Source organism: Haliotis rufescens, unplaced genomic scaffold (assembly GCF_023055435.1).
Source record: "Haliotis rufescens isolate VD_foot unplaced genomic scaffold, xgHalRufe1.0.p SCAF_8, whole genome shotgun sequence".
Taxonomy (NCBI): Eukaryota; Metazoa; Mollusca; class Gastropoda; order Lepetellida; family Haliotidae; genus Haliotis; species Haliotis rufescens.
The window spans coordinates 8,023,954-8,050,645 of record NW_025964372.1 but is presented as its reverse complement, the minus strand read 5'-3'; the positions used below and the strand labels follow the sequence as shown (position 1 = coordinate 8,050,645).

At 39.7% G+C, this 26,692-nt stretch overlaps 1 protein-coding gene across 1 annotated transcript; it reads left to right on the top strand.

The window, feature by feature from the left end:
- Positions 1-17,437: 17,437 nt before the first annotated feature.
- On the top strand, positions 17,438-19,655 carry LOC124124774. The gene is made up of 2 exons (XM_048389286.1): positions 17,438-17,449; positions 18,735-19,655. The coding sequence occupies exons 1-2, from the start codon at positions 17,438-17,440 to the stop codon at positions 19,653-19,655; spliced, it is 933 nt and encodes a 310-aa protein (XP_048245243.1).
- Positions 19,656-26,692: the final 7,037 nt, after the last annotated feature.

Here is a 26,692-nt window from a genome sequence, read left to right as displayed (position 1 = left end):
AATGTGAGTTCAAACAATTTCCATAAGATCTTATCCTTATCATTATCTCAGCTAATGTTTAGTCATATAATATGATCTCTGTCTTCATATTAGAGGTGGGCACACTCCAGCGACCCACCCAACCCTCTCTCTAACCCTCTAAACCATTTAAACAGTTTTGGTACTTGGTATATCATGCTCTGGGATGCTTACAATACGACAACATCAACACCAAGCAAGAGCTTAAACATGTCCGATCAAATATGGACATTTCTACAATCCTTGCTTGCTGCTGTATTTCACAAAGCAAAGTGATGAAATATTCAGATAATCAAGTAGTTAATATCTAAATGTGTTTCGATTGGACATCGCACAACAGTTGACATTTCTCTTCTGACTCTTCCAGACGTACCTCGTGGTGACTCACGAGCGGGAGGGGGTAACTAATGAATGGCACCATAACTATATTCCACACTTTTCATGAACATGTTTTTTATCAAAGCATGTTGATATTTTGGGATATTGAGCCCCTGACATGTGATAAATGTCATTAACGTGTAGAGTTAAAACACACGAATATTGTTTTGTTCCTTTCAGCGATATTTATCCAAAGCTAAGTATGTTTAAAACCTAACACATTATTACAGTATATAAATGTGGTAACATATTATAGACACGACCCTTAAAATTCAGTATTGCAGAACATAACAGAACAAAATATTTTTTTAAAGTTATAAAATGTCAACAACCAGGCTCGATTGTCCGCCAATACAGATTCCCTTGGGCGTAAAAGCAAAACAGCCAAAGCGAAAAATGATATGAATAGATCGCTGAAAATCAGTGAAAAAAGGTACTGTCCTGCCCTACCGGTAACACATGCCACTCATACAATTGTATGTTGCCTTCCATGCGACAGTTGTCTTTAAAGAAACCAAACGTCAAGTAATGGACCAGATAGATAGTCCAGTGACACCATTGTGCATTTACTGCTTTTTGTGGAAAGTAAAAACCGATATGTTAATTTTTAATTACGTCTGCCGTGAACAAGTTCAGAAGTGTGTTTGGGACGGAACATGGCAACATAACCGAAAATATTGTTCTATGGCATGAGTACAGATATTTCTCGGTTACATCTCGATCATATTCATTTTTTGTTACTTTTGATTACATTTGAAGTCGAATTAATGCTATGAAGCAGAGAACATATATATGTACCTGCAGGAACAGCAAAAGTAATAAGATAACAAAGGTGGAAACTAAACAAGGTAAGCCAACAGTTAATAAGCGCTGATAGATGACAGCAGGACTTTATCACTGGTTTGAAATAGGCAATGAACAAGGGGCAAACGGGAGGCAGGGGGTAATTAGCACTGATAAGAAATAGCAATAGAGTCAGGTGTTGAGGGATCTCAGGGTACATCCAATGTATTGGTGGACACAGTTGGAATATACATCCTCTGGGGTTGGGACTTGCGCTGCTGGTGCCTCTGCCATTGGCTCGGAGAATGTATACGGTTCAATTTGTCCATTGCTAATCACCTATCAGAGCCAATTAACTGTTGGCTTCCCTTGTTTCCACCTTTGTTATCTTGTTACTGTCTTGTTCTCACAGGTAAATATATATGTTCTCTAAGGGGCAGCAGTTATTTTGATCTGGTTGTGCACATTTTTAGTTGTTTGTTTCCTCGTATATTCTATAGATCTTTACCAAGCATACCCAGGACCAGTAATGATAGTTGTATGTGCATTTGTAGCATTTTTATGAATTTATGTATTAATTTAGAACTTGACCTTCAAAGTGACATTGACCTTCCTCGGTGGTTTAGATAATCATTGATTTATATAATAATATCCTATATAGAAAAGGTATTTGCAAACGGTGATAGGTATGTATTGTATAAATCCATTATTAATGAAATTAACAATGTGGATACAACAAATGCACATTTTGACATTTTGTTACTATTTTTTTAAAAATCATAACGATTATGTGTAATATGAACACTGCCATCTCATCATAAGGCGTGTCGGCTCATTTTGAGATATCAAATGGCTTGGATGATAATACTAATAATTCATTTCGGTTCTTTTTCCAATAGTTGAAAAATGAAAATAGAGCAAAATATTTTTACTAATAACTCAATTTGCGAGAGGCTATATTTTAACAAATAATAATAATTCCAGTCTACTAGACTTCAGTGGGACTATGTTTGGGTTTTCTCCATTTTTACAACAGAAAAGTGCATTTTGACTGTATCTGCCACCAACCCATTTGACCACAACCACCATTTTCTAGTCTGTTGGATACAAAAACATAAGGAAAATCTCAGTTTGCTATGTTCTACTATGGGGAGGGGTATGAGGGTCTGGCCACTACTCTATAATGTGAAATCTAGTAATTACCCGATGCTTCATCTGTCACACACTTCAGACACTGTTTGCCTGTATATGGGCTACGGTGCCCTTCCCCAACCAATTCCAGCTGAACTAAACTATCGTTGTCAAAGTGAGAGTAAATCAATTTGTTTTCTAGATATTGGGGACAGATCATTTGGTACATTGTCATACAATTAACCTTACATACAAACTGAATAACCTTCGTGGTCATTGGGTTCTTGTCTGAGCCTGCTAAGTGCAGAATACCAGTAAGTGCATCGACTATTTGTTTGATTCATGTTTAGACAACTGAAAATGTTAAAATATCATCGTCGTAAAACTTAACAGTTACCGATAGTGAACCGAACGACACGATCACGTATTATTTCAGATGAAAGCATTGGTAATTCCTGCTTGAGTTCCGCGTTGATGGCTGCCTTTGACCCTGGCGTCCGGGTCAGAATTACTTGGATTAAGATACGTAAAACAACATGTGTCTTGAATATTGTTAACTCTTTACCAATAAGCTGTATCGACTTGAAATGTTGTTAATGGTCTTTGGCAAAAGAAACACAATGTCATGTCAGACATGTGATTATTGCACTGATATAGCGACGTACATGCACGTGTGTATGTTTGTGTGGATGCTTGTACTAGCCAGGACTAATGCCGACTTCATAGTGCTATCCCACTGAATACCATTTCGCTGTTTGACATGAATACCGGGCGGATACTCTATCCACTAGACCGCGGAGGCGGCCCATGTCAAATGTACATAGTATGATGAAAACTAATATATGTTCCATGTGAGAAGGGGTGCGCGTGGACAAGTGGTCGACGCTATACTTTCATCATACGATGGATCCACTGATCGTAAGTTCCAACCCTGGATGACCTCCGATTCTGACCCTTGGTCTCTGTGACGCATCTCTGTGCTCGCGGGTTCCACCAAAGCGATATTCTGAAATAATGCTAAAAGCAGCGTTAACCCACATTATTCACGTCAATTAATCCTGGTTATTGGGACTTTTTCCACAATATAATATCTTTAAGTCATAACACAGTGTTTTTCTTCAGTGGCTACCCGTTGTTATACCATGGAGATGGCACAAAGTAACCAATGGAGTGAAACATGCACAAACCGCCTGTAAATAGACGTATTCCGGGTTCACAAAAACATTTCGATTTTGATAAATAACTACTATGCATCATATCCTGGTGTAACAAAAATACCATAATTAGCAGACCCACTGTATGTGTATGATGCTATTTCATGAACCAGGGGGGGGGGAGGGGGGTAGCCTCGTGGTTAAAGCGTTCGCTCGCGACGCTGAAGACCCGGGTTCGATTCCCTACATGGGCACAATGTGTGAAGCCCATTTCTGGTGTCCCCCGCCGTGATATTGCTGGAATATTGCTAAAAGTGGCGTAAAACCACAATCACCCACTTACTCATAAAACAGGAAGAATATGTAAACTGTTGTCGGAACGCCGATGAAGACCAATATCACGCACGACCTATGCAGTTTCAGTTGGGACAGGTATAAATTACTCAGCCAATATCATTTGTTATCAATTTATCTTTCAGTACCTATTCTTATGTTTACAAATAATTCCTAAATAACTTAATGATACAGTCTTGTATATTCAACGCGTTCTGTATTGTAGAAAACATTTCACTTACAATATTGTGTCTCAACCCATGGGTATGAGTAATACTTGGTGTAAGCACGTATGGCTCGTTCAGTTTCGTCCATGTACACTACAAGTAATTCTATTTATTTTGAAAATACGTTAAGAAGCGACATGCTCCTTGGTTCTTACTTATAAAAATAACTAGAAATGTGGACACCAGTTCCAGTTGTATTACAATATCAATCAGTGAGCTAGATTAAGGGCTCCATTGAAAAGTGTTTCCAGTGTTTTCCGGGTTAGCCTGACGAGGATGGAAAGACCGAAGGGAGGCATTTCGCTTAAACCATCAGAGACATTGTGCGGACAGGCCAAAGCTTATACTCAGGGCGAATCTGGGATTCGAACTACAACCAGCTGAGCCTGGAACAAATAAGGAACGCAACTCTTCACAGCAACTTGTGGCGCCTTTACATTAAGGGTTCCGCGTTAAATCTTAATGTAAAAAAAAAATTCATTAAGAGTAACAACCCGCAACCCTTAATGTAAAAATTATTTTTTATAGCTTATATGTCAGCTCCCCCAGAAGATCGAATGGTCGGTTCCTAACTGACATGAAATTACCCTACAGGCCGTATGCCTAATTCTTCTTTTTCGCTATTTTCAATCAACAATGGTCTTACTAGAAGATATGCTTAACTGCTATAGAAACTCTATCCGAAAAATATAACTTTTAAGTGGCTATATTTGCCTCGGCACGGTACTTGGGAAACCTACGGTTTCTTATTTTAACCAAACACCATTGCATTGGAATTCCAGTCGTTTGTAATAACATTTGGTTATCGGTTATGAAGCCTGAATATAACAACCAGGAGGTCGTTGTAGAGTTGGAAAAATTATTAGTCATTTGCATATCTAGACAAAGTAACGATCAATTAAATCTGCGAAGTTTCATGAAAGTTCGATAAGAATTATTTCATAGTGATAACCCTTAATGTTAAAAAAATATTATCTACCATTTCAACCCTTAATGTAAAAGTATTTTTTTACATTAAGAGTTTTAACAAGGGTGAACCCGTAACCATTAATGTATTTTTTTTACATTAAGAGTAATTTTTACATTAAGGGTTGTAACACGTCTTATACCTTTTCGTCCATATTGGTATATCAAGTACGAACGTCAGCGTTGTCTGAAATATAAATGTAAACATAACCAAAGCCATACTTCATACTTGCAGGAACAAAGAGTTTAAAAATACTGACTTGGGATATCTTGCACAGCAAATTTTCCTCCAACAAACAGTCTTTCCTCTATGAGTGGTGAGTGGGGAGTGATACCCCATATGTTCGCTGCCGTCCTGTTGGAACTGTAGGCCTGTTGAAACACCCAACAGAACCACGTGTCCCACCATAAACATAGCACATGACATACAAAGACATAATAAGTGACTGTCGGTCAGGCTTTCCATTATGTCCAGTTACATTAAGTAATCGTTTTCTTTACATGTGTACACAGTCGAAGAAAAACATACGAAAGTTTTACTTTTCAGTTATCAATAATAACTTTTCGACATACTAGTATATATCATGAACATTAATCAGACATGCTAGAAGACACAACACAACCCCGGCTGCAATGTGTAAAACCTTAAACGAAAACATTTGGGAAAACATTAGAAACATAACACCCTTCTTCGCACATCTGTTTTTTGCAATCAACAGAAGGAGGGCACGTCTTTCTTCCAGCTGTTTGTCGTCTCTAGACCAGGTACGCCTACAGCCTTGTAGAACAAACTTTTACTTAACACGAGTTTATCACGTAGTTACCACGTGATATTTTTGCTGATTGTGAAAATCTTCAACATACGAGCGTATCAATATCTGTAGAGTAATGATATGTCAATACTGACCATCAGCGTCTGTGATATCAAATTCTGCAGATGGTCCGGTTGGTAGATGTGCAATCGGATTTCCAGTGGGAGGTCACACAATTAGCACTGTTCCAGAATGTCGGACGCTACCCACATTATCGACGTTACTGAAAATCAACATGCATCTTTAATTTCTTGAAGCTCGGAGACTATATAAGTTCAGCAATTGTCTGGAGGTACACAGTACATCAAGATGTCTCCACGTGCAGTGATCAGCTTGCTGGTGGTTTGCCTCTGTCTGGCCTCCACAGAAGGAAGAGCATTCAAAGTAAGTGTAGTACACGGCAACTTATCTAACGTTGTACCGAATGCCATGATTTACACATTAACTGACATTAAGTTGTCCTCTTCAGGACAACTGCAGTTGGTCGTCATTCAACTCATAGCTTACAACTCTTAGTGACAAACAACAGTACGCCAGTTACAGAGAGCAAAATATCCACTCTGTCATGCAACGATAAATAATTGTAGAAATATAAAAGAATTGGATGTTACTTAACTTCTTTTAAGTAGATAATCTAGACCTCTATTGCAGAACGAGACACGTAATGTCATTGTTCACACTTATGTTATGTATAGTTTATAAGTCGTGTTCGGCTAAAAAGATCAAGAATTCTGGGTTGTTAAAACTTTTTAAAGCGATTTTTTATTGAGTGATATTTTGCAATGTCATGAGATCATACTGAGGTTATCAAAAAGCCGTTGAATATACAAACCATATCTTTATGGAGGCTTCACAGTCAATATATATTATTTTTCTCCAACAGAATGAGAAAGCACGGTTCAAGCGACAAGCTGGAAGTAGTAAGTTCACAGCTTTAACGGGCTAAAAAATGAAAACGCAGCTAAATATGAAACGCCATCAGATATCCCGAACAGTTTGGACTTATCTACGTATAACATTGATCGAGTTTTGATAAATATGTACCTGTTGTACAGTTGGGACAAGAACACTGCATTTTTCTTCTGACGGTCGCAAGTCGTATTATGTGATGCAAAGAAGCTGAGGAAGTATTTGAAAAAGTGGTCCAAAATCTATGTTAACAGTTACAAAGCGTCATTAGTTAACCGATTCCGGTTTCTACATTTCAATGTGGTTATTTCACACAAATAAAAATGAAAATGAAAAAAAGGATATGAATTTTTAAATGATTTCAAGGTGTATATATTTCATTGAGTTTTGACCAATTAGTTCATAGTTTGAAGTCTGATGATATTTTGATGAATACAATATGTACCTCTAATAATACATCAAGTGAATATACATGAATGTGTTTATGATATCGTTCAACAGGGACCTATCATTCATGGGTATTTTACCTGAGGACCGAACTTGCAGTTGAAAGAGAGGTACAACGAGAACTAAGATCTACATGAAAACCTGCACATATTTTGATAACATATATGTTCAGTCCGTTTATTAAAATGTGTTCACATAATCTTCCATGATGTTCAGGATGTGTTGGGGGCGTGAGGGAAGATCTCATTGGAGAGATAGAGTTTGGCTCTGGTCAATACCAAAACAACGAAGACTGCTGCTTCGAGCTCCGTCCTTACTTTGGCGGTTCTTTCACGGTCGATCTGGAGTTTAGTGTCTTTGACATTGAGCAAGGTCCTCGCTGCAGTTATGACTATGTTACCTATGGAACAAGTGACGGTATTACCGAGATCGACTGTGGCACGAAGGATTTCGGATACATTAGATCGTGTAAGGAAGAATATATTTTCTTTTGGTTTTCTTTTCAATTCTTTGTTTTGCAAAGTGTTAGAATTCACCAGCTTGACTCCGTTGTGAACGCAACACGTTGCGGCAGTATACCTCCAGGATATACAACAATATTCACATCGAGTAGTCAGTGGCACACTATTACGATATACGTTTTATATTTATATGCTCAAAGTACTAATCCGTCAAATTGTTTTTTAAATGACCATATAGAAATACTTGTTTATCAACAATACCTTATTCAGATATAGAAACCTTACACAGACCTATCAATCGACCTGTTTGTGATGTGCTGAAAGACTCACCATCGCAACAATACTAAATAGACATCTTGTTTTATACTCCAATCAGCAACTTACTTAATAATGAATGATTGTACCATGTTGGTTTTTCAGTCAACAGTACGGACAGTTTCCAGTTGTGTTTCCATAGTGACGCCTCTATTGTTGGTCGTGGCATCAATGTCTTATATATCACTCTCCCAGGTGTGTACATACTGTATTGGTTTAAGAACGCAAAACAAATTTCAACTTCCATCGTTTTTCTGTATGCAAAAGGTATGACGTCAAATTCCAACATATTCTAAATTTGTTTTCATGGATACAGTATCTGAAGAAAATAGTTCTCTGCCAGCCTTAAACTACAGCACCACTCCATCCTTGAACGTGACAGCCTCGCCTTCCCTGAACTACAGCACCGCTCCGTCCTTGAACGTGACAGCCTCGACTTCCCTGAACTACAGCACCGCTCCGTCCTTGAACGGGACAGCCTCGCCTTCCCTGAACTACAGCACCGCTCCGTCCTTGAACGTGACAGCCTCGCCTTCCCTGAACTACAGCACCGCTCCGTCCTTGAACGTGACAGCCTCGCCTTCCCTGAACTACAGCACCACTCCGTCCTTGAACGTGACAGCCTCGCCTTCCCTGAATTACAGCACCACTCCGTCCTTGAACGTGACAAACTCGTCTTCACCGAATTTTACCTTTCCCTACAACAATGCAACATCTTCGCCCGAAACCACCGGAAATGAATCTCGTAAATATAGTTTCATAGTTGATTTTAAAGGCTATATATGAAACAAGAAACTTTTCCCTATTCTCTGAACTTTGTCTCATCGAAAATGAAGACACAAATCGTGACAACTACTCTTCCCGACCAGCTTTTCGTCAGTAGGTTTAAGTAGAACGTTGAACCACAGAGCGGACAGGATAGCATTTGAATATTTATTTGAATGAAAAAAGGGCTTTTCCATAACGATAAGTCCATTCTGAGATTCCGATCATATCATAAGCATGTTTTATTAACCACTTCCAAATAGTGAGGATACTAGGTGTTAACGAACAGATGAGCGTAACCGACTGACACCATCACAAACACATGCAAAGACAAGTCAATTGCTCTCCTGAAAGAAACAGGTACACATGATACAAATGAAATAAGGAATTGCATCATACATCATTTTTTTAGATATCCTACCATAAATATTTTGAAAGTTTTACTGATGCCATGACTGTATTAACCCTGAAAAAAACAACCTTTGAGCAAGAGTCGTATGACGCTCTTCGAAATCTTAGGAGAAAAAGGATGCTTGATTGTGAAATGGAGATAAACATTGTAATATTGCTCGCTCGTATCGTAGTATTGTGAATACTGAATTATTATGCATATATCTAAATATGAAACAGATGTAGTGGTTTCACTGGTATCTATTATTTCCGGCTCAGGTGAGCAAATCAGTGGAAGGTAATTGGTTATTTGACAAATATTCAAAGATATGAGATCATTCATATACCTGAAGCGTAAGTTATACTTTTTGGCCAAATTTCCGTGTTTTTATTTTGCCAATCCGAGCATAAATCCTGACTCGTATGCATAAAAAACAGATGAGGTAATTTCGAGGACAACTGGTACCCATGGGGATGCCTACGACTTGTCTACATTTCACACAGATATTATATACATGTATGAGGAAGTCCAACATTTCACAGTGAGATTCGGTTATGCATGTCCTAGGCCATGCTATATTTCCCTCTTTGTACGGATTTTTATGAATACATCAGACTTATTTCGAGTAATTTATGATATGACTGTATTCTGAATTGACGAGATGTCGTCGTCCATGTCCCATGCATTGAATGACAACATGCAAACATACATGCTACAAGACTATTGAGCTGTCTTCCCCTGATAGAAGCCTATCTTTGTGTTTAAGGGGGTGTTCCCAGGAGCCATCGCAACTGCACCTTCTCTACCCTTGCTGACCAAGGCATGATCCAGAGCCTGCCTGGTACAGGGGAGGACTACCAGAACAACCTCAACTGCAGCTACGTCTTCAATGTGCCCAGGAACAGCAGTATTCACTTCAACTTCACCACCTTCGACCTCGAGGGCGGTAATGGATGTCCCTACGATTATGTTCAGATCAATGGTGGACGAAGATGGTGTGGAAGTACAATTAACGGGAGGCAAGGTAAGCTCAGAGAAGTGGTCGATATCAAATGAGAGTTCAACGTTGTAGTAACGCACTACATGAAATCAAAACCTTCACCAGATATTTATTTTGAATTGGGCTCTCTTGTCAATAGGTTCCACTGTTTCTGTTACAGTGAACGGAACTGGTGAGGTTGTGCTGAGATTTGTCACCGACGGTTCAGTGACAAGCAGAGGTTTTGTGGCTCGCTTCAACATCAGGATGGGTACGATACACTTCTGAATGTGTGGCTATGAAAAAGATATATGATCGAGTTCGTGAGTTCGTCAAAACGTTGTCAGAAGATTTACCATTTAATAACAAACTTCTGAATACGAAGATCATTTAAGATATGTGTTTTGTCATCTCATGAATCATTACTGTGTGTATGTATTCACACACAAGTTATTATTGAGTCGTTTTCCCTTTACATTTTACTTTACTTAAGAAAATGGAACATCTCCGAACACAACAGTCGCACCAGCCAACACGACAGTCGCACCAGGCAACACGACCGTCGCACCAGCCAACACGACCGTCGCACCAAGCAACACGACAGTCGCACCAGGCAACACGACCGTCGCACCAAGCAACACGACCGTCGCACCAGGCAACACGACCGTCGCACCAAGCAACACGACGGTCGCACCAGGCAACACGACCGTCGCACCAGGCAACACGACCGTCGCACCAAGCAACACGACCGTCGTACCAGGCAACACGACCGTCGCACCAAGCAACACGACCGTCGTACCAGGCAACACGACAGTCGCACCAGGCAACACGACCGTCGCACCAGGCAACACGACAGCCGCACCAGGAAACACGACAGTCGCACCAAGCAACACGACAGTCGCACAAAGCAACACAACCGTGGAACCTTCCGACGAAACAACAAATGGTAGGTCATTGTCTTCTTACACACAAATAAAGCCTTCATGGGTAAAGGAAATTTATAGTCTCAATATGTGGAGCTTTGATGGACACATTTAGCTGTTAAATAGATAGTTGATGGGGGCAGTGGGATCTTGTAAATATGTTCGTTCACGTCGCTTATAAGATGAAGAGGAATTTGGTTTCAGCAACTGAAATATTAAAAGGAATGAATTGTTGAACAAAAGCCACCCGCTATGTTATGATTTTCTAAATGCATATTATTTGCATTTTCCTACAAACACGGGACAAAGTTTAATTCCTTGATCAGAGTATAGTTCTTTATGGAAGCTTGAAGTCATACGGTTCCAGGACAATACTATTATGATCATAAACAACCCGTGAGTCATGTAAACGGTTTTTTGTGTGTTTTTATAATTATTTATACTTTCATAATAATTTCCATATTTATGACACAGGATTTGGGCCTTGTCAATATATCCCACACATTGTGACTCATGTGTTATTTTTAGAGGAAAGAAACTCGCAGTTCTGCCTTCAGTTGTGCTGTTACATGCATGACGTCAACTTTATTTAGTGGAAAAGCCCAAGGAAAACATAGATGACCAGAGCAAGAGTTTGTCCCCAAAGTTACTTCATTTGAGAGTTGGCAAACGTGTATAATGATGCAAGTTCCCATCTCTCATTGCAGCCTGCAACTACGACACTGCCTCCCTCGAAGGCAGAATATCTCTGGCAACTGATATTGATGGTTTCTACGCAAACAACGAAGAGTGCCGCATCATTCTATATTCACCTGCTCTTCCCCACGTGACCACGATCAATTTCACACGCTTTGATGTTGAATATAATAGCAACTGTCGTTACGACAGCCTGTCAGTGAGGCTTGGAAACAACACCATCGACACACTATGTGGAAACAACAGAAGTCCCTTCGTGAAGCAATGTAAGCTCACTGCAAGTGTTAATATCAATGTTAACACAGGTACATTAGTACATTTATGCATGTGTCTTCTGAAATCGCCTTTTAGCATATGCATATTTGTGTCCCCCGCTCTGATATTGGTATACTTGAGATGACAGAAACAAAAAATTTCACATCACTTTTATAAATTCAACTCCTCTGTTATCTGATAAAGATTTCTATAATCCAGACTCTAACGCAGAACCACTCCTCGCCATGACATTCGTCAGTGATTCGAGTGTTTCGGGTCTCGGTTTCGCATTCGACTACCAGACTGAAGTGGGCAAGTACAACCTTCGCATCACATACCTAATCAGTGATTATCAATAAACCATTTACATAAACGTATATTTATCATTGTATCATGCCCCATTCAGACCATTCAGATGAACAAATACTCTGATCATTTTAAAATGAATTGTTGGGACCAAGTTTCAAGTTGATTTCATCTCAGCCAAACAGGCGAATATCACCTCACAAGCATTATTCTGCTTTCCTCCTTGGCATTGCACTTTTAATAACCCCAAGCCCTCATTAACAGGAGAGACACTTGTTTGATCCAACGATCCCAAGCTCAGTTTCGTGTGGTCAATGACACAAAACTAAGGACATGAAACTACTTTTAGGGTGTTCTGCCTTTTTATCGAATTCAGAGTACTGTAATGCTGTGATCAATGGTACATCCGGGTCATTCGCAACTCCCCCTGGTGGCTACAGTCCCAACATGGCATGCACATACACCATCAACACTCCAACGCCAGCTGAACTCCACTTCACCTTCGAGGAATTTGACATTGAGAGTGCAAGCAGATGCATGTACGACGCCGTTACCATGGGCGAAGACAGACTGTGTGGAAGCAACCCCGGCAGCAAGACATACCGTGAGTGTAGCTCACTTTCCACCTCTATAATTTCGGTTACATGTTTATCATTTCTGCTTTCCGTTCATTTCTGATGAACAAGAAACACTAAACTAGAAACAGTTTTAGTTACTTTGAAGTATTTTGAAATTACAAATAAAAAGGTAAACCTAGCATACTTTCACATATGAATTTCTTTCTGTAAAACCTGTATTAGTACTTCCAGTAACTTTATGTTTATTGCTCCTCAGAATCTGATGGAACCTTTGTGATCACCTTCACATCTGACGGCTCCGTGCAAAGGGAAGGTTTCTACATGTCCTTCACATCATCGCCAGGTGAGCTTCGCACATATACTTGTAAACAATATGGATCTGGTAATACAAGTATATTTGTATAGAAGTGCCCATAAATTCAAGTCTTAAATATTATTTAACCAATTTCTTTGTTTCAAAAACGTAAACATAAAACTATCTTTACAATTGTGGAATCCACAATCAAAGTGATCATATAAATGTGATGTGGGGTTGTTTTCTAAACAAGATACACTGACACATACTTTTTAACTGATATTCCCATTTTCTTTTACGCAGTGGCATAAACAGACTGACCTACACCGCGAGATCTAGTTGACAACAATATGAGTAAATAAACTCCATGTGCTCTATATTTATCTTTCATCTCATTATTTCAATGAGTTAATGACGCTTTGAACTGTAAATTAACTCATCACGACGTCTTTCGTCTGTATGCCGCTATTCGCTATGCAGAGTTGTGAACCTTTGTTGCACCGGAGACCGCTGATCGACGGTTCGAAATCCAAGATTCACCCTGATTATGTTTCTGGTCTTATGTTTCTTGTGTGTTTCACCACAGAGGCAATTGTCTGAGACCTGCATCACTTTGGGTTTTCTGAACACAAGAAGCTTACACGCCGGATTGTAGCTGAAATACTCTTCCAAGTGGCGTTAATACCAACTCACACACTCAATCATAAAGTCTATTAATATGTTACAAGTCTCTATTCATCTTTCTGATGTTGGAGAGTCCAGCCATGGGCCTATTGGAATTCATTGTGAAGGTACATACAATCCGCCATAGGGCACTATATGTAAAAACAGGCGCATCCACAATGGCAAAATATCCATAAGGATAGGCCTGGGAGACGAACTGTAACCCGGACCGCCGATTCCCAACACGACACAGACCGCAGACTGGCGTGTATCCAGCTAACGCCACTACAGTTTGGCTTTATACCGTTCTTTCACGCTTTCGTTATGCTCTGTGTCGGCCCACATGTACAGAGCAATCTTAGTTACAAGCGATTTTAGGCGCCGAAGATCAACTTTAGAGCCACCATACAACTGTCCTATTCCACTTGCACAAACCGATCTTTGCACGATTGTAAGATGGCTTTGGGTTCAGTTCGAATTCTTCAACGATGGAGATACGATTATCTTTAACTTGACTCCCGTCTACAGGTATCTGCAAATGCGCAAAGGTTGGTGCTCATACCAATAGTGGAACCGGTTACGACACACAACACGAACCTCCTTCCATCGCACCTTGTGAAGTTTTACTAAAGGTCCCAATTATGTGATGAAAACAATGAGTAGGATGATGTCATGTAGGTTTTTTTCTGTATTGATACTGCAGTGATTTGTGAATTTGACATCACATCAAGAAAAAATACCTACCCATCTTTTATGGAAATATTGAAATAGGAATAAATACATGCATAAATTTGGCTCCAGGTTTAGTGGCATAATCATTGTGCAGTATAAGCAGTAATAATTTCCCTTATAACATAACACGTAAATGTAGGATTCGCCAATGGTTGTTATAAGGTCACTAGTTAAAACGCATCTATTTGGGGGAGGGGAAGGCTTTTCGTAAAATCCTTAATATATCCTATATGTATATATTTTGCTGCTATAATAAAAGATGCTATGACTACTATGGGATTGTGAATGAAAGGGAAATAGGAGTAATATATAATATTTCGGGAAAGCAGTTGTTTACTATATATTAACTTACATTCAGCACGCAGCCAAGTGACTCGTGACTTATTATCTTGATACACGTACAGTTCACATTCAACATGCAGACCAGTGACATATGACTTATCTGGATATACGTCCAGCTTACATTCAACAACCAGGCAAGGGACATATGACTTATCTCCATACACGTACATCTTACATTCCACATGAAGCCCAGTGACGCATGACTTATTTGATCCACGTACATCTTACATTCCGCATTCAGTCCAGTGACATAAGATATATCTGAATACACGTACAGCTTACATTCCACATGCAGCCCAGTGACGTATGTCTTATCTGGATACACGTACAGTTTACATTCCACATTCAGTACAGTGACATATGTCTTATCTTGATACACGTACAGCTTTTATTCAACATGCAGCCCAGTGACATATGGCAGCCCAGTTGAGTAGGCTATGCGTGAGAGAGTGAGTGAATACGAGAGGGAAAGAGGGCGAGAAGGGTGGCTTAGAAATAGAGTAGCGGCCAACCCTTAAAGCGAGGCTGATTTAATGAATAACCCCTCATCGCAGTAGAACAAAGCACAATCATATTTTTCTTCACAAGATGTCATTAATGCATTAGAAAACGATGGTTGTGGTGATTTCTTTTGGTGGCAGACATGTATTTTGGTGGTAAATTGCATATTTGTGTCTAAAGAAGTCAGTCTGCATTTTGCAATGCTCATTTTATAAACAAAATCAGTGTGCTGACTTAGGAAACCTACAAAAGAATAATTAGCAAAATTATCAAAGTCGAGTTATGGGCCAAAATGTGTCAAAAACAGGAACAAATTATTCAATTTTCATTTTCAAAATATTCCTAAACTCAAGGTAATGTTACTTCCATATTGACAACCGTGTCGTGTGATATCTCAAAATCTGCCTGAATGCTTAAGGAACTTACAATGATATCCATATATACAATATAACATTTAGTAAATGTGATCCGGACCCCCATCCTGTGAAGGAAACAACAAATAATAACATAGTTTAAAAATAACTATGACAACACTAACATTCTTGTACACCAATGTGTTTATTTGAACACATGAATCGTTTAAGTATCTTACATATATGAGCTTGAGAAATTTGATTTATCCAATATGGCGGACAAAATGGCCTCCAAGATGGCCGCCAATTCCATAGTCGTGTTCACTTTGGAATGTATAAGAACTTTATATGTCAAAATTTTGGTTTCGACCGGGAACTCCATCTAGCGTGTTATTGTCATATATAAGATAATTACCGCCTGTGTTATGTACTATAATTGCTGATCATATTGATTTACTTTAAAGTGTCAATGTGAAGTACTCATATGCTTACGGGATCGGGTGGTCAGGTTCGCTGACTCGGTTGATGCATGTCACCGTATCACAATTGCATTGATCGATACTCATGTGGCAGTGTCATTTCTATAATTTATCTGTATATATATGGTATTGGTTTTAGACAGTGTAATTGGTGTATTTTATTAGATCATGTACGGTACAAGTTTCCAGCCTGATTGCTCCAAGCTGAACTTGGGCTGGTAAGTTCTTTTGTTTATTGTCAGGGGCGAGAGTATTCTTTTGTCTTGCTTTTAGAGGGCAAGCTTGTTTACTAACACAAGCACTGAGTCAGTCTACTATATACAGCTCTCTCTGGACAGTCACGACATGAGACTCATATTTTGACACGTATTGTGCCAAGGACTTTCACGGCTTCATCTTCACTATAAATCTCCAAAGGTTAGTTTTAATACTAGATTATAAACATTATGTAGGATGTAATATTTGTTTTAGTACAGCATTTAAATGTAAACATTATTTTAGTGTAGATATACTTGTGTGATTTGAGTGTATGAATGTAATTTATGTCATAAGTAAAGTAACGATAATAAACACACCATTCATGTTTATGATTCTCTGATGTAATGTACTATAATATGTTTTTATGATAAAGGCGACAGATATAAGTATTTGTGTCCGCCATATTGTTTGCCATGAGAAATGTGTGTTGTGTATAATTATGAGCATATTACAGCATAGGTAATGTGTATATTTATGTAGGTTTATCTGTGACATTCTATTTGAGATAATGTTGGTAGTAGGTTCAGATTGAATTAATATGGCAGTAGATTACTATGTATATTATTCTATGATATTTATATTAAAGTTAGAATGACATGTGTATGTTATTTATAGAATGGATCTGAGTGACGAGTGATTTGGCCTACTATCACCTGAGTGCCATACATTCAGTAGGCATAATAATTTAGTTATTCATCGTTTATATTTCATGTATGTATAATATACATCTTGTATATAAAAGTGCATTGATACAGTTGAAGTAATATGGAAAACATCATATAATGTGAATGCATTTTAATTATTATATAAATAACGGTGATAAGTGCAATGTTTTAATGAGTATAATTATTTATTTATTATTTGTTCAATTATGTTCCATGGTGAATATTGGAATGGAAAATAAACTTGTGGCTTTTTGGTCGCAACTCACCCCCAGCAGGCGTTGGTCTTAACTGTGATATTTGCACCACCCTAACCTGCTACAAAATGGAGCCCCCGGTGAGGAAAACTGACGAAAGAGGAGAGTGAGGTGCCACATCAGTGAGATATCAGCTGTACTCGCATACGTGTTAGTAGTATATAGTAGAGCTCTACTTGTAATTTACTGTGACACTATGTAATCTTGGCCGCGTACGCGTCTGACATTGCACGTCAGCTTTCAGTGTCTTTGGATCGCTTTGTTCTATCTTTCTCGTGATCATGTGATCACAGTTTATATATATTAATTGCGTATTTGTCATGGAGCAGTGTAACTTGCTACTTATGTATTTGTAAATTCACAAATTATATACCCATAAGGTAATCATATTGTGCTAAATTTGTCTGATAATATGTAATTTAAATTTGATATATTGGATTATCTTGTCATTGTTAGACAAGATGTGATACTATTTCATCAACTATAAGTATTTGTGTTTTGTAAATTAAACTTAACCATTTCTTAGTTGTGTTCATAATTAAGATGTGATTGAATGCAGCTATTAGTTTTTCACTTGTGAAATAGAATTTGATGTTTAGAGTTTAGTTAGTTTAGAGTTTTGTTAGTTACTTTATTTAGTTACTTTAGTTAGTTACTTTAGTTACATTAGTTACCTTTGTCATTAAGGGTACCCTACTAGTTGGTGATCACCATATTACCTATCTGTCATGCCTTAGTTACTTTACTTAGTTATATTACCTTGCAATGCGTGTTTGGTTGAAGTGAGTTTGTGTGACTGTGTAATAAAAGTGAGTAGGTTTAAGCTTATCTATAATAAGGTGTTAAACTTTCTGTAATTATGTAGGTATAAGTGGCTTGTGTTGTCTCTCTTTCTGACTGACAGACTTGACTGATTACCTTAGCCGCACTCAGTATATGCACGTTGCACCATGTAACCATATATCTATTTTTTTTATTTACTCAGTGGAACCTTTCGTAAGTGAAGTTCTTTATTGACCATATTTGTTTTTCAATTTTCAGCAGATGAGTTTATAAATCTGAAGTGTTCTGTTATATTGTGAAGTTCATTATGGAACAGTTTGTGTTTGTCATTGATCCTCAGTGAGATGTATCACCCTCACTGAGTGGGAGTACTGGACTCTTTTCATTGGTTTGGTATTGTTTGTGTGTTGTAGTTTGAACTTGGACTAGGTTTGATCAGGTGAGGTTGCTTGGTTTCTTGACATCTTGTGCGATTTCTTGGAATTTGTGAGTTCTACTTGCATTGTATGAGTTTGTGATTTTGCAATTCTTTGATTATTATATTCTGTGCTCACTCTTCGGTAAATCATTGAGTTTTCTCAGACGGAAATTGACAATATTCTGGAAGCATTCAAGCGTGGAAAGGAGAAACCCAAGGCTAATTCTCCTGAGGATTTCCAATCTTGGCTACAGGATGTATTGTCAGTTAAGACTGAGGTTAAACCAGTTGTGGAACAGAAATCAAACTCTTCTGACACAGGAAATGGAGCTCAGGCTAGTGCTATGAATCATCATAGGTTTCCTAGAATTCCCCAATTCAGTGGAGACAGGACTGGGAAGGAAACACCTTATGACGTCTGGAGGTATCGTGTTGATGGGCTTTTGGAATCTTCATCTTATACACAGGATATTAAGGAACAGGCAATCAAGGATTCCTTGAAGGGAGAGGCTGCTACGATCGCCGTCAACATGAGGCCTGGGACCAGTATTTCATCCCTGCTAAGGAAGCTCAGTATTGTTTTTGGAGTAGTCGAGGGGAGGGAATTAAGGATGGCACAGTTTTATAGCGCTAGACAGAAGGAAGAGGAGGATGTGTCACAGTGGGCTTGTCGTTTGGAGGAACTTCTTTCCCATGCCCTAAAGGATAAGCCGACCAGCAATGAGGATTCTGATGAGATGCTTAGGAGTATGCTTTGGACAGGACTCAAGTCAGACCTCAAGAACATCTCAGGACACAAGTTTGATACCATCAATAACTTTGATGACCTGTTAGAAGCTCTCCGGGAGATAGAGAACAATCAGTTGAGCACAGTCCCATCTGCTAAGACAAAGACACCAGGAACAGCAAAGAGTGCCACTGCACAGGAGCCTGGGTGGAAGAAGGAGATTAAGGAAATGAAAGCTATGATCAACAAGCTTACTTCTGAAGTTGCTGGGATGAGATTAACAAGTGCAACAGAGCAAGAGTTTCCTTATCCTGCCCCGGATCAGAGGTCAATGCCATCAAGTGGACCCCCTAACTGAAACAGACAGCAGTCGAGAGAGGATCAAGGCCACGCTAGCTACGATTCCTATAGGCCACCATGGAATGAAGGATCAGGTGGTTGCCAAGCCTCATATGGACAAGCTCAAGACATGGAGTACAGACCACAGAGGGTAATGGGGCCCACCTGTTGGAGATGTGGACTGGCTGGACATACTCAACACACATGCACAGTTAGACTGGACCATTCTAGATGTGGAAGTGCTTTAAACTCGCGCAGGCCTATGGGCAGGGGCCGCCTGTAGGTTTTTACAAGCGCCCCAGAGATAGGGAAAAAGGAATCCCCGATGGACTTGTGGGTAACGTTAATGAAGTGGACATTCATATTGAAGGGGTAAAGGCAAGAGCACTTCTAGACACAGGAGCTACAGTGTCTATATTATCACAGACCTTCTATGATTCCTACTTAAAGCATGTACCTTTGGAGCTACTTGATAACATTTTGAACATCGAATGTGCTGGAGGAGAGTCGCTACCTTATACAGGATATGTGGATGTCAAGTTGGAAACATCTGGGATAGCATCAGCCAAACTGGTTTCTTGTTTGTTTCTTGTATCGACAGACACCCAGTTTAATTCTAAAGTGCCTGCGTTACTTGGGACCAACATCTTATGCCACCTACTGGAAGGATGCAAGAACACACATTGTGTCCAGTTTCTACAGAAGGCTGCACTGCATACACCCTGGTACTTGGCTTTCCACAGTATGGTGTTGCCAACAGTCAAGTAGTCATCAGAGGCAATGTAGTGAAGAATGTGAACTTTCCTAAAGTATGTGCACTGATCCAACCGACTGACAACGCTGCGATTCCAAGTGACCTTGACATTGCTCCCTCCATCGTAGACTTCAACTTTGAGCACCCTAGCGAAGTTTATGTGCACGTAGCCAACGTCACTACCCAGACAGTTGTTGTACGACCAAGAGCACTGCTATGCGAGCTTCAACCCATCATGTTTAAAGGACTGATGCCATTGGAGTCAGAAGATGAGAAGCGCTTGCTTGAACAGGTTGATATAGAGCAGAAGAGCATATCTCAAGAGGAACTGGACTTAGGACTTGGAGTCATCCTCAAGTTCAAGGACATATTTTTCCAAGGGAGATGATGACTTGGGACACAGTTCTGCTGTAAGACATCGCATCCACTTGACCAAGGACATTCCATTTAAGCAACGCCATAGAAGAATACCTCCTGCCATGTATGAAGAAGTTCATAGTCACCTTCAACAACTGTTGTCATCTGGAGTGATAAGTGAATCACATAGCCCATGGTCATCCAACGTTGTTCTTGTGCGCAAGTCTGATGGAAAACTAAGGATGTGGTGGATTATCGCCAGCTGAATAATCGTTCATTGAAGGACTCGTATGCGCTTCCTCGAGTTGAAGAGATGTTGGATTGTCTCGGCGGCATGAAATATTTCTCTGTCCTTGACATGAAGTCCGGTTACCATCAAGTTGAACTCAAAGAAGAACACAAACAACGAACAGCATTCACCGTTGGACCACTAGGTTTTTATGAGTTTAATCGAATGCCGTTCGGCTTATGTAATGTGCCAGCCACCTACCAGAGATTGATGGAAAACTGCCTGTCAGGATTACATCTCAAGATATGTCTTGTTTATATTGACGACCTCATAATCTTCTCCAAGACCTATGAAGAACATCTTGAACGCCTGGAGCTTGTGTTTCAACGTCTCAGGGAATGCGGCTTGAAATTGTCACCCAAGAAATGCAAGTTCTTCAAGAATAAAGTCAAGTATGTTGGTTACATCGTTTCTAAAAATGGAATCGAAGCAGACCCGGAGAAGATCAACAAGATTAGAGACTGGCCTACACCGACAAGTTCTGAAGAAGTTAGAAAGTTCCTTGGCTTCGCCGGATATTATAGAAAATTTGTACAGGACTTCTCCAAGATTGTGAAACCCCTCTCAGAGCTGATGCCTAAGACGAAAGGCAAGAAACATCGATCACGACAGGATCAGATGACTGTACAGTGGATTTGGGGACCCAACCAGGAAAAGGCTTTCAGGGACTTGAAGAACAGATTAACATCACCACCTGTTCTAGGATATGCAAACTGTTCCCAGCCTTTCGAATTGCATACAGATGCCAGCACACGAGGTCTTGGTGCCGTGTTATATCAGACGCATGAAGGACATCAGCAAGTTATTGCATATGCCAGTAGGAGCCTAAACAAGTCTGAAAGAAATTACTCTGCTCACAAATTGGAATTTTTGTGTTTGAAATGGGCCGTCACGGAAAAGTTTCATGACTATCTTTACGGACATGACTTCACAGTGCTAACAGACAACAATCCTCTGACATATGTGCTCACCAGTGCGAAGTTGGACGCAACAGGGCATAGATGGTTGGCAGCACTCTCAGCCTATAACTTCACGATATCATACCAGCCTGGGAAGTACAATGCTGATGCTGATGCGTTGTCACGACTTCCAACACCCGAGGATCAGTCGACTATGAGACAGATTTCATCACATTCCATCAATGCTATCTGCAACATGACATCTACCCTTAGTCTCGTGGAGGGTGTATCTGTTTCATCAGCCATTATTCAGGAGCAGGAAGTAGAAATAAGTGATGAGAAGTGTGATGCCAATGCCCGAGACTGGAGAAGAGCCCAAGCCAGAGACCCAGCCTTGGATACTGTTATGGCCCATCTGAGGAATGGAACTAAGCCAAGACCAAGTGATTGTCGAGCAGATCCTGAGATGAGTGGTCTCAATAAGAACATTTCAAGCTTCAAACATCAAAGAGGAGTCCTTTACCGAGTTATATCAGTGGATGGTGAAACCTGCGAGCAACTTAGAGATGTCGCCAATCAGTCCTGCGCTGCCTCCATGACAAAGTTGGACATCCCGGATGTGATAGAACTAATTCTCTTAATCGGGATCGCTTCTTCTGGCCTGAAATGACTAAGGACATAGAGAACTATGTCAGCCAGTGTGAAAGATGCATTAGGAGGAAGAGCGGCACAACAGTGAAAGCACCTTTAGTAAGTATCAAGACCACCCAGCCCTTGGAGTTAGTCTGTATGGATTTTCTGACATTGGAACCATGCAAGGGAGGACAATAGTGTATACTAGTTATCACAGATCATTTCACCCGCTACGCCCAGGCTTATCCCACTAAGAATATGATTGCTCGGACAACAGCCGAAGTATTCTTCAAGAACTTTGTGGTTAACTATGGACTACCTAAGAGGATCAACTCGGACCAAGGAGCGAACTTTTAGGGAAAGCTTATGAAGGAGTTGTGCAGTCTCACACAGATCGACAAGTCGAGAACTACTCCTTACCATGCTATGGGTAAGGGTCAATGTGAACGTTTCAACAGGACTCTACTTAATATGCTTGGAACCTTGGATGCTATTGGGAAGAAGGACTGGAAGAGCCATGTAGGTCCTCTTGTACATGCATACAACTCTACAAGACATGAGACGACTGGATACTCACCATTCTTCCTCATGTACGGTAGACATCCAAGACTTCCTGTTGACCTAGCTTTTGGACTGGAGATCGACCCAAGCAAGGCCAAGTCCCTGTCGGAATATACTAAGTCCCTGAGAGACCGACTGAAACAGGCGTACGAACTTGCTGCTGAAGCTGCTGACAAATCCCAAACAAGACAGAAGACTAACTATGACGCCAAAGCTAGAGCTGCCATGTTGGACGTTGGAGACAGAGTGCTTGTAAAGATCGTCGCTTTTGATGGGAAACACAAGATCGCAGATAAATGGGAGGAGAATGTTTACGTAATTCTCAAACAGCCTGATCCTGCGATACCTGTGTTTGTGGTAAGAAAGGAAAGAGATGATGGGAAACGGAGGACTCTCCACAGGAATCTACTGCTCCCCATAGGATGTCTGCCACTACCAGTTCAAAAGGCACCTGTCCCTACTGAAAGACCCTATCAGAAATACAAGACATCAAGTGCTCCATCCGGATTATCAACTCAGGATGTTACGGAGAACTTGTGCCAGGATCAAGAGGAAGATTCAGATGATGATATTTGTATTGGGCCCGTGACCTCATCAGAACCCTCAGTTTCAGCTGGTGTACCAGCTGATGGGCCACCTGAGGGTGAAACTGAAGTTGTTACAGACGTCGCTCTGATTGAGGATCACAGGTTAGATGACCTACAGAGAGCCAGAGATGACGTGGATGTGACTGTGGGTACTCCAGGTGATGTCGTGGTTTCTGCACAGGAGAATGTGCAGATTGAAACCGAAGCTCCTGGACCGCCCATACTACCTGTCGACTTGTTGCAAGAAGAAGTCGATGCTTTTCTGTACAAGAGGATGTGCAGATTGAAGCCGAAGCTCCTGGACCGCCCATACCACCTGTCGACTTGTTGCTGGAGGATGTAGATGCTTCTGCACAAGAGGATGTGCAGACTGAAGCAGACACTCCTGAACCACCACCAACAGTGACCACACCTGACGACAGACCTAGGAGGAGGATGCTACCTACCCCACAACTTAGGAGGTCACAGAGAGAAAGGATGAAACCGCACTGGCAGACGAGTGGGAAGTATGTGATGGCGACGACACAACACCAAAGCCAGACTGGAAATCAAGAGCAGATTACCTTAATTCGTTCATAGCCACAGGAGTCGTAGCAAGCAGATGTGACCAGGCATCAGAAGCTCTTGTGAATCTGGTAACAGGAAAGCTATGATGACGAGGACGTCATTTGTCGAAGGGGGGAAGTGTGTGGCAGTGTCATTTCTATAATTTATCTGTATATATATATGGTATTGGTTTTAGACAGTGTAATTGGTGTATTTTATTAGATCATGTACGGTACAAGTTTCCAACCTGATTGCTCCAAGCTGAACTTGGGCTGGTAAGTTCTTTTGTTTATTGTCAGGGGCAATTCTTTTCAGATTATTCTTTTGTCTTGCTTTTAGAGGGCAAGCTTCTATACTAACACAGGCACTAAGTCAGTCTACTATACACAGCTCTCTCTGGACAGTCACGACATGAGACTCATATTTTGACACGTATTGTGCCAGGGACTTTCACGGCTTCATCTTCACTATAAATCTCCAAAGGTTAGTTTTAATACTAGATTATAAACATTATGTAGGATGTAATATTTGTTTTAGTACAGCATGTATAATGTAAACATTATTTTAGTGTAGATATACTTGTGTGATTTGAGTGTATGAATGTAATTTATGTCATAAGTAAAGTAACGATAATAAACACACCATTCATGTTTATGATTCTCTGATGTAATGTACTATAATATGTTTTTATGATAAAGGCGACAGATATAAGTATTTGTGTCCGCCATATTGTTTGCCATGAGAAATGTGTGTTGTGTATAATTATGAGCATATTACAGCATAGGTAATGTGTATATTTATGTAGGTTTATCTGTGACATTCTATTTGAGATAATGTTGGTAGTAGGTTTAAATTGAATTAATATGGCAGTAGATTACTATGTATATTATTTTATGATATTTATATTAAAGTTAGAATGACATGTGTATGTTATTTATAGATGGATCTGAGTGACGAGTGATTTGGCCTACTATCACCTGAGTGCCATACATTCGGTAGGCATAATAATTTAGTTATTCATCGTTTATATTTCATGTATGTATAATATACATCTTGTATATAAAAGTGCATTGATACAGTTGAAGTAATATGGATAACATCATATAATAATGTAAATGCATTTTAATTATTATATAAATAACGGTGATAAGTGCAATGTTTTAATGAGTATAATTATTTATTTATTATTTGTTCAATTATGTTCCATGGTGAATATTGGAATGGAAAATAAACTTGTGGCTTTTTGGTCGCATCTCACCCCCAGCAGGCGTTGGTCTTAACTGTGATATTTGCACCACCCTAACCTGCTACACTCATGTTGTCAATCACTGAATAGTCTGGTCAGGACTCGATTATTTTACAGTCCGCCGTCATAGAGCTGGAACATTGTTGAGTGCGGCGTTAAACAACAAACAAATAAACAAACAAACGCTTACTTCCAAATGCTTCAATATTGTCAGAAACTCTTTACCAAATCCATATTTTTCTCCAATGCAGTAAGATACATATAGTCTCTGCCACCACTGCACTGTCACTCAAGCCTCAGGTTCAAATGACATGTGATCTGTCACTGCAGATGAGATGAGTGATATATCTGCAGCCATATTGTCGTCTGAAACATGGATCTCAACATGTATTGCTTGAAAGCATCTTCTATAGGTGTCAGCAATGTCGAAAAAGCTGTCTTCTTTCAATTTATAACCAGTCATCACCATAAGAATATCATGTTTCACAATGTTCTTCTAGATCACACTTACCAGCATGTAACTGCCTTTCACGATTCACTTACAAATAAATTACAGAGAATACCCAGTCCAGATGAACTCAGCTCAGTGCAATTAAGCTGTATCATTAAGTTACACAAGAATGTGAGTTCAAACAATTTCCATAAGATCTTATCCTTATCATTATCTCAGTTAACGTTTACTCATCTAATATGATCTCTGTCTTCATATTAGAGGTGGGCACACTCAACCGACCCACCCAACCCTCTAAACCGTTTAAACAGTTTTGGTACTTGGTATATCATGCTCTGAGATGCTTACAATACGACAACATCAACACCAAGCAAGAGCTTAAACATGTCCGATCAAATATGGATATTTCTACAATCCTTGCTCGACTAATGCTTGCTGCTGTATTTATCAAAGCAAAGTGATAAAATTTCTCTTCTGACTCTTCTAGACGTACCTCGTAAGCGGGATGGGTAATTAATGAATGACACCAATTACTATATTCCACACTTTTCATGAACATGTTATGTTCAAAGCATGTTGATATTTTGGGATATTGAGCCCCTGACATGTGATAAATGTCATTAACGTGTAGAGTTAAAACACACAAATATTGTTTTGTTCCTTTCAGCGATATTAATCCAAAGCTAAGTATGTTTAAAACCTAACACATTATTACAGTATATAAATGTGGTAA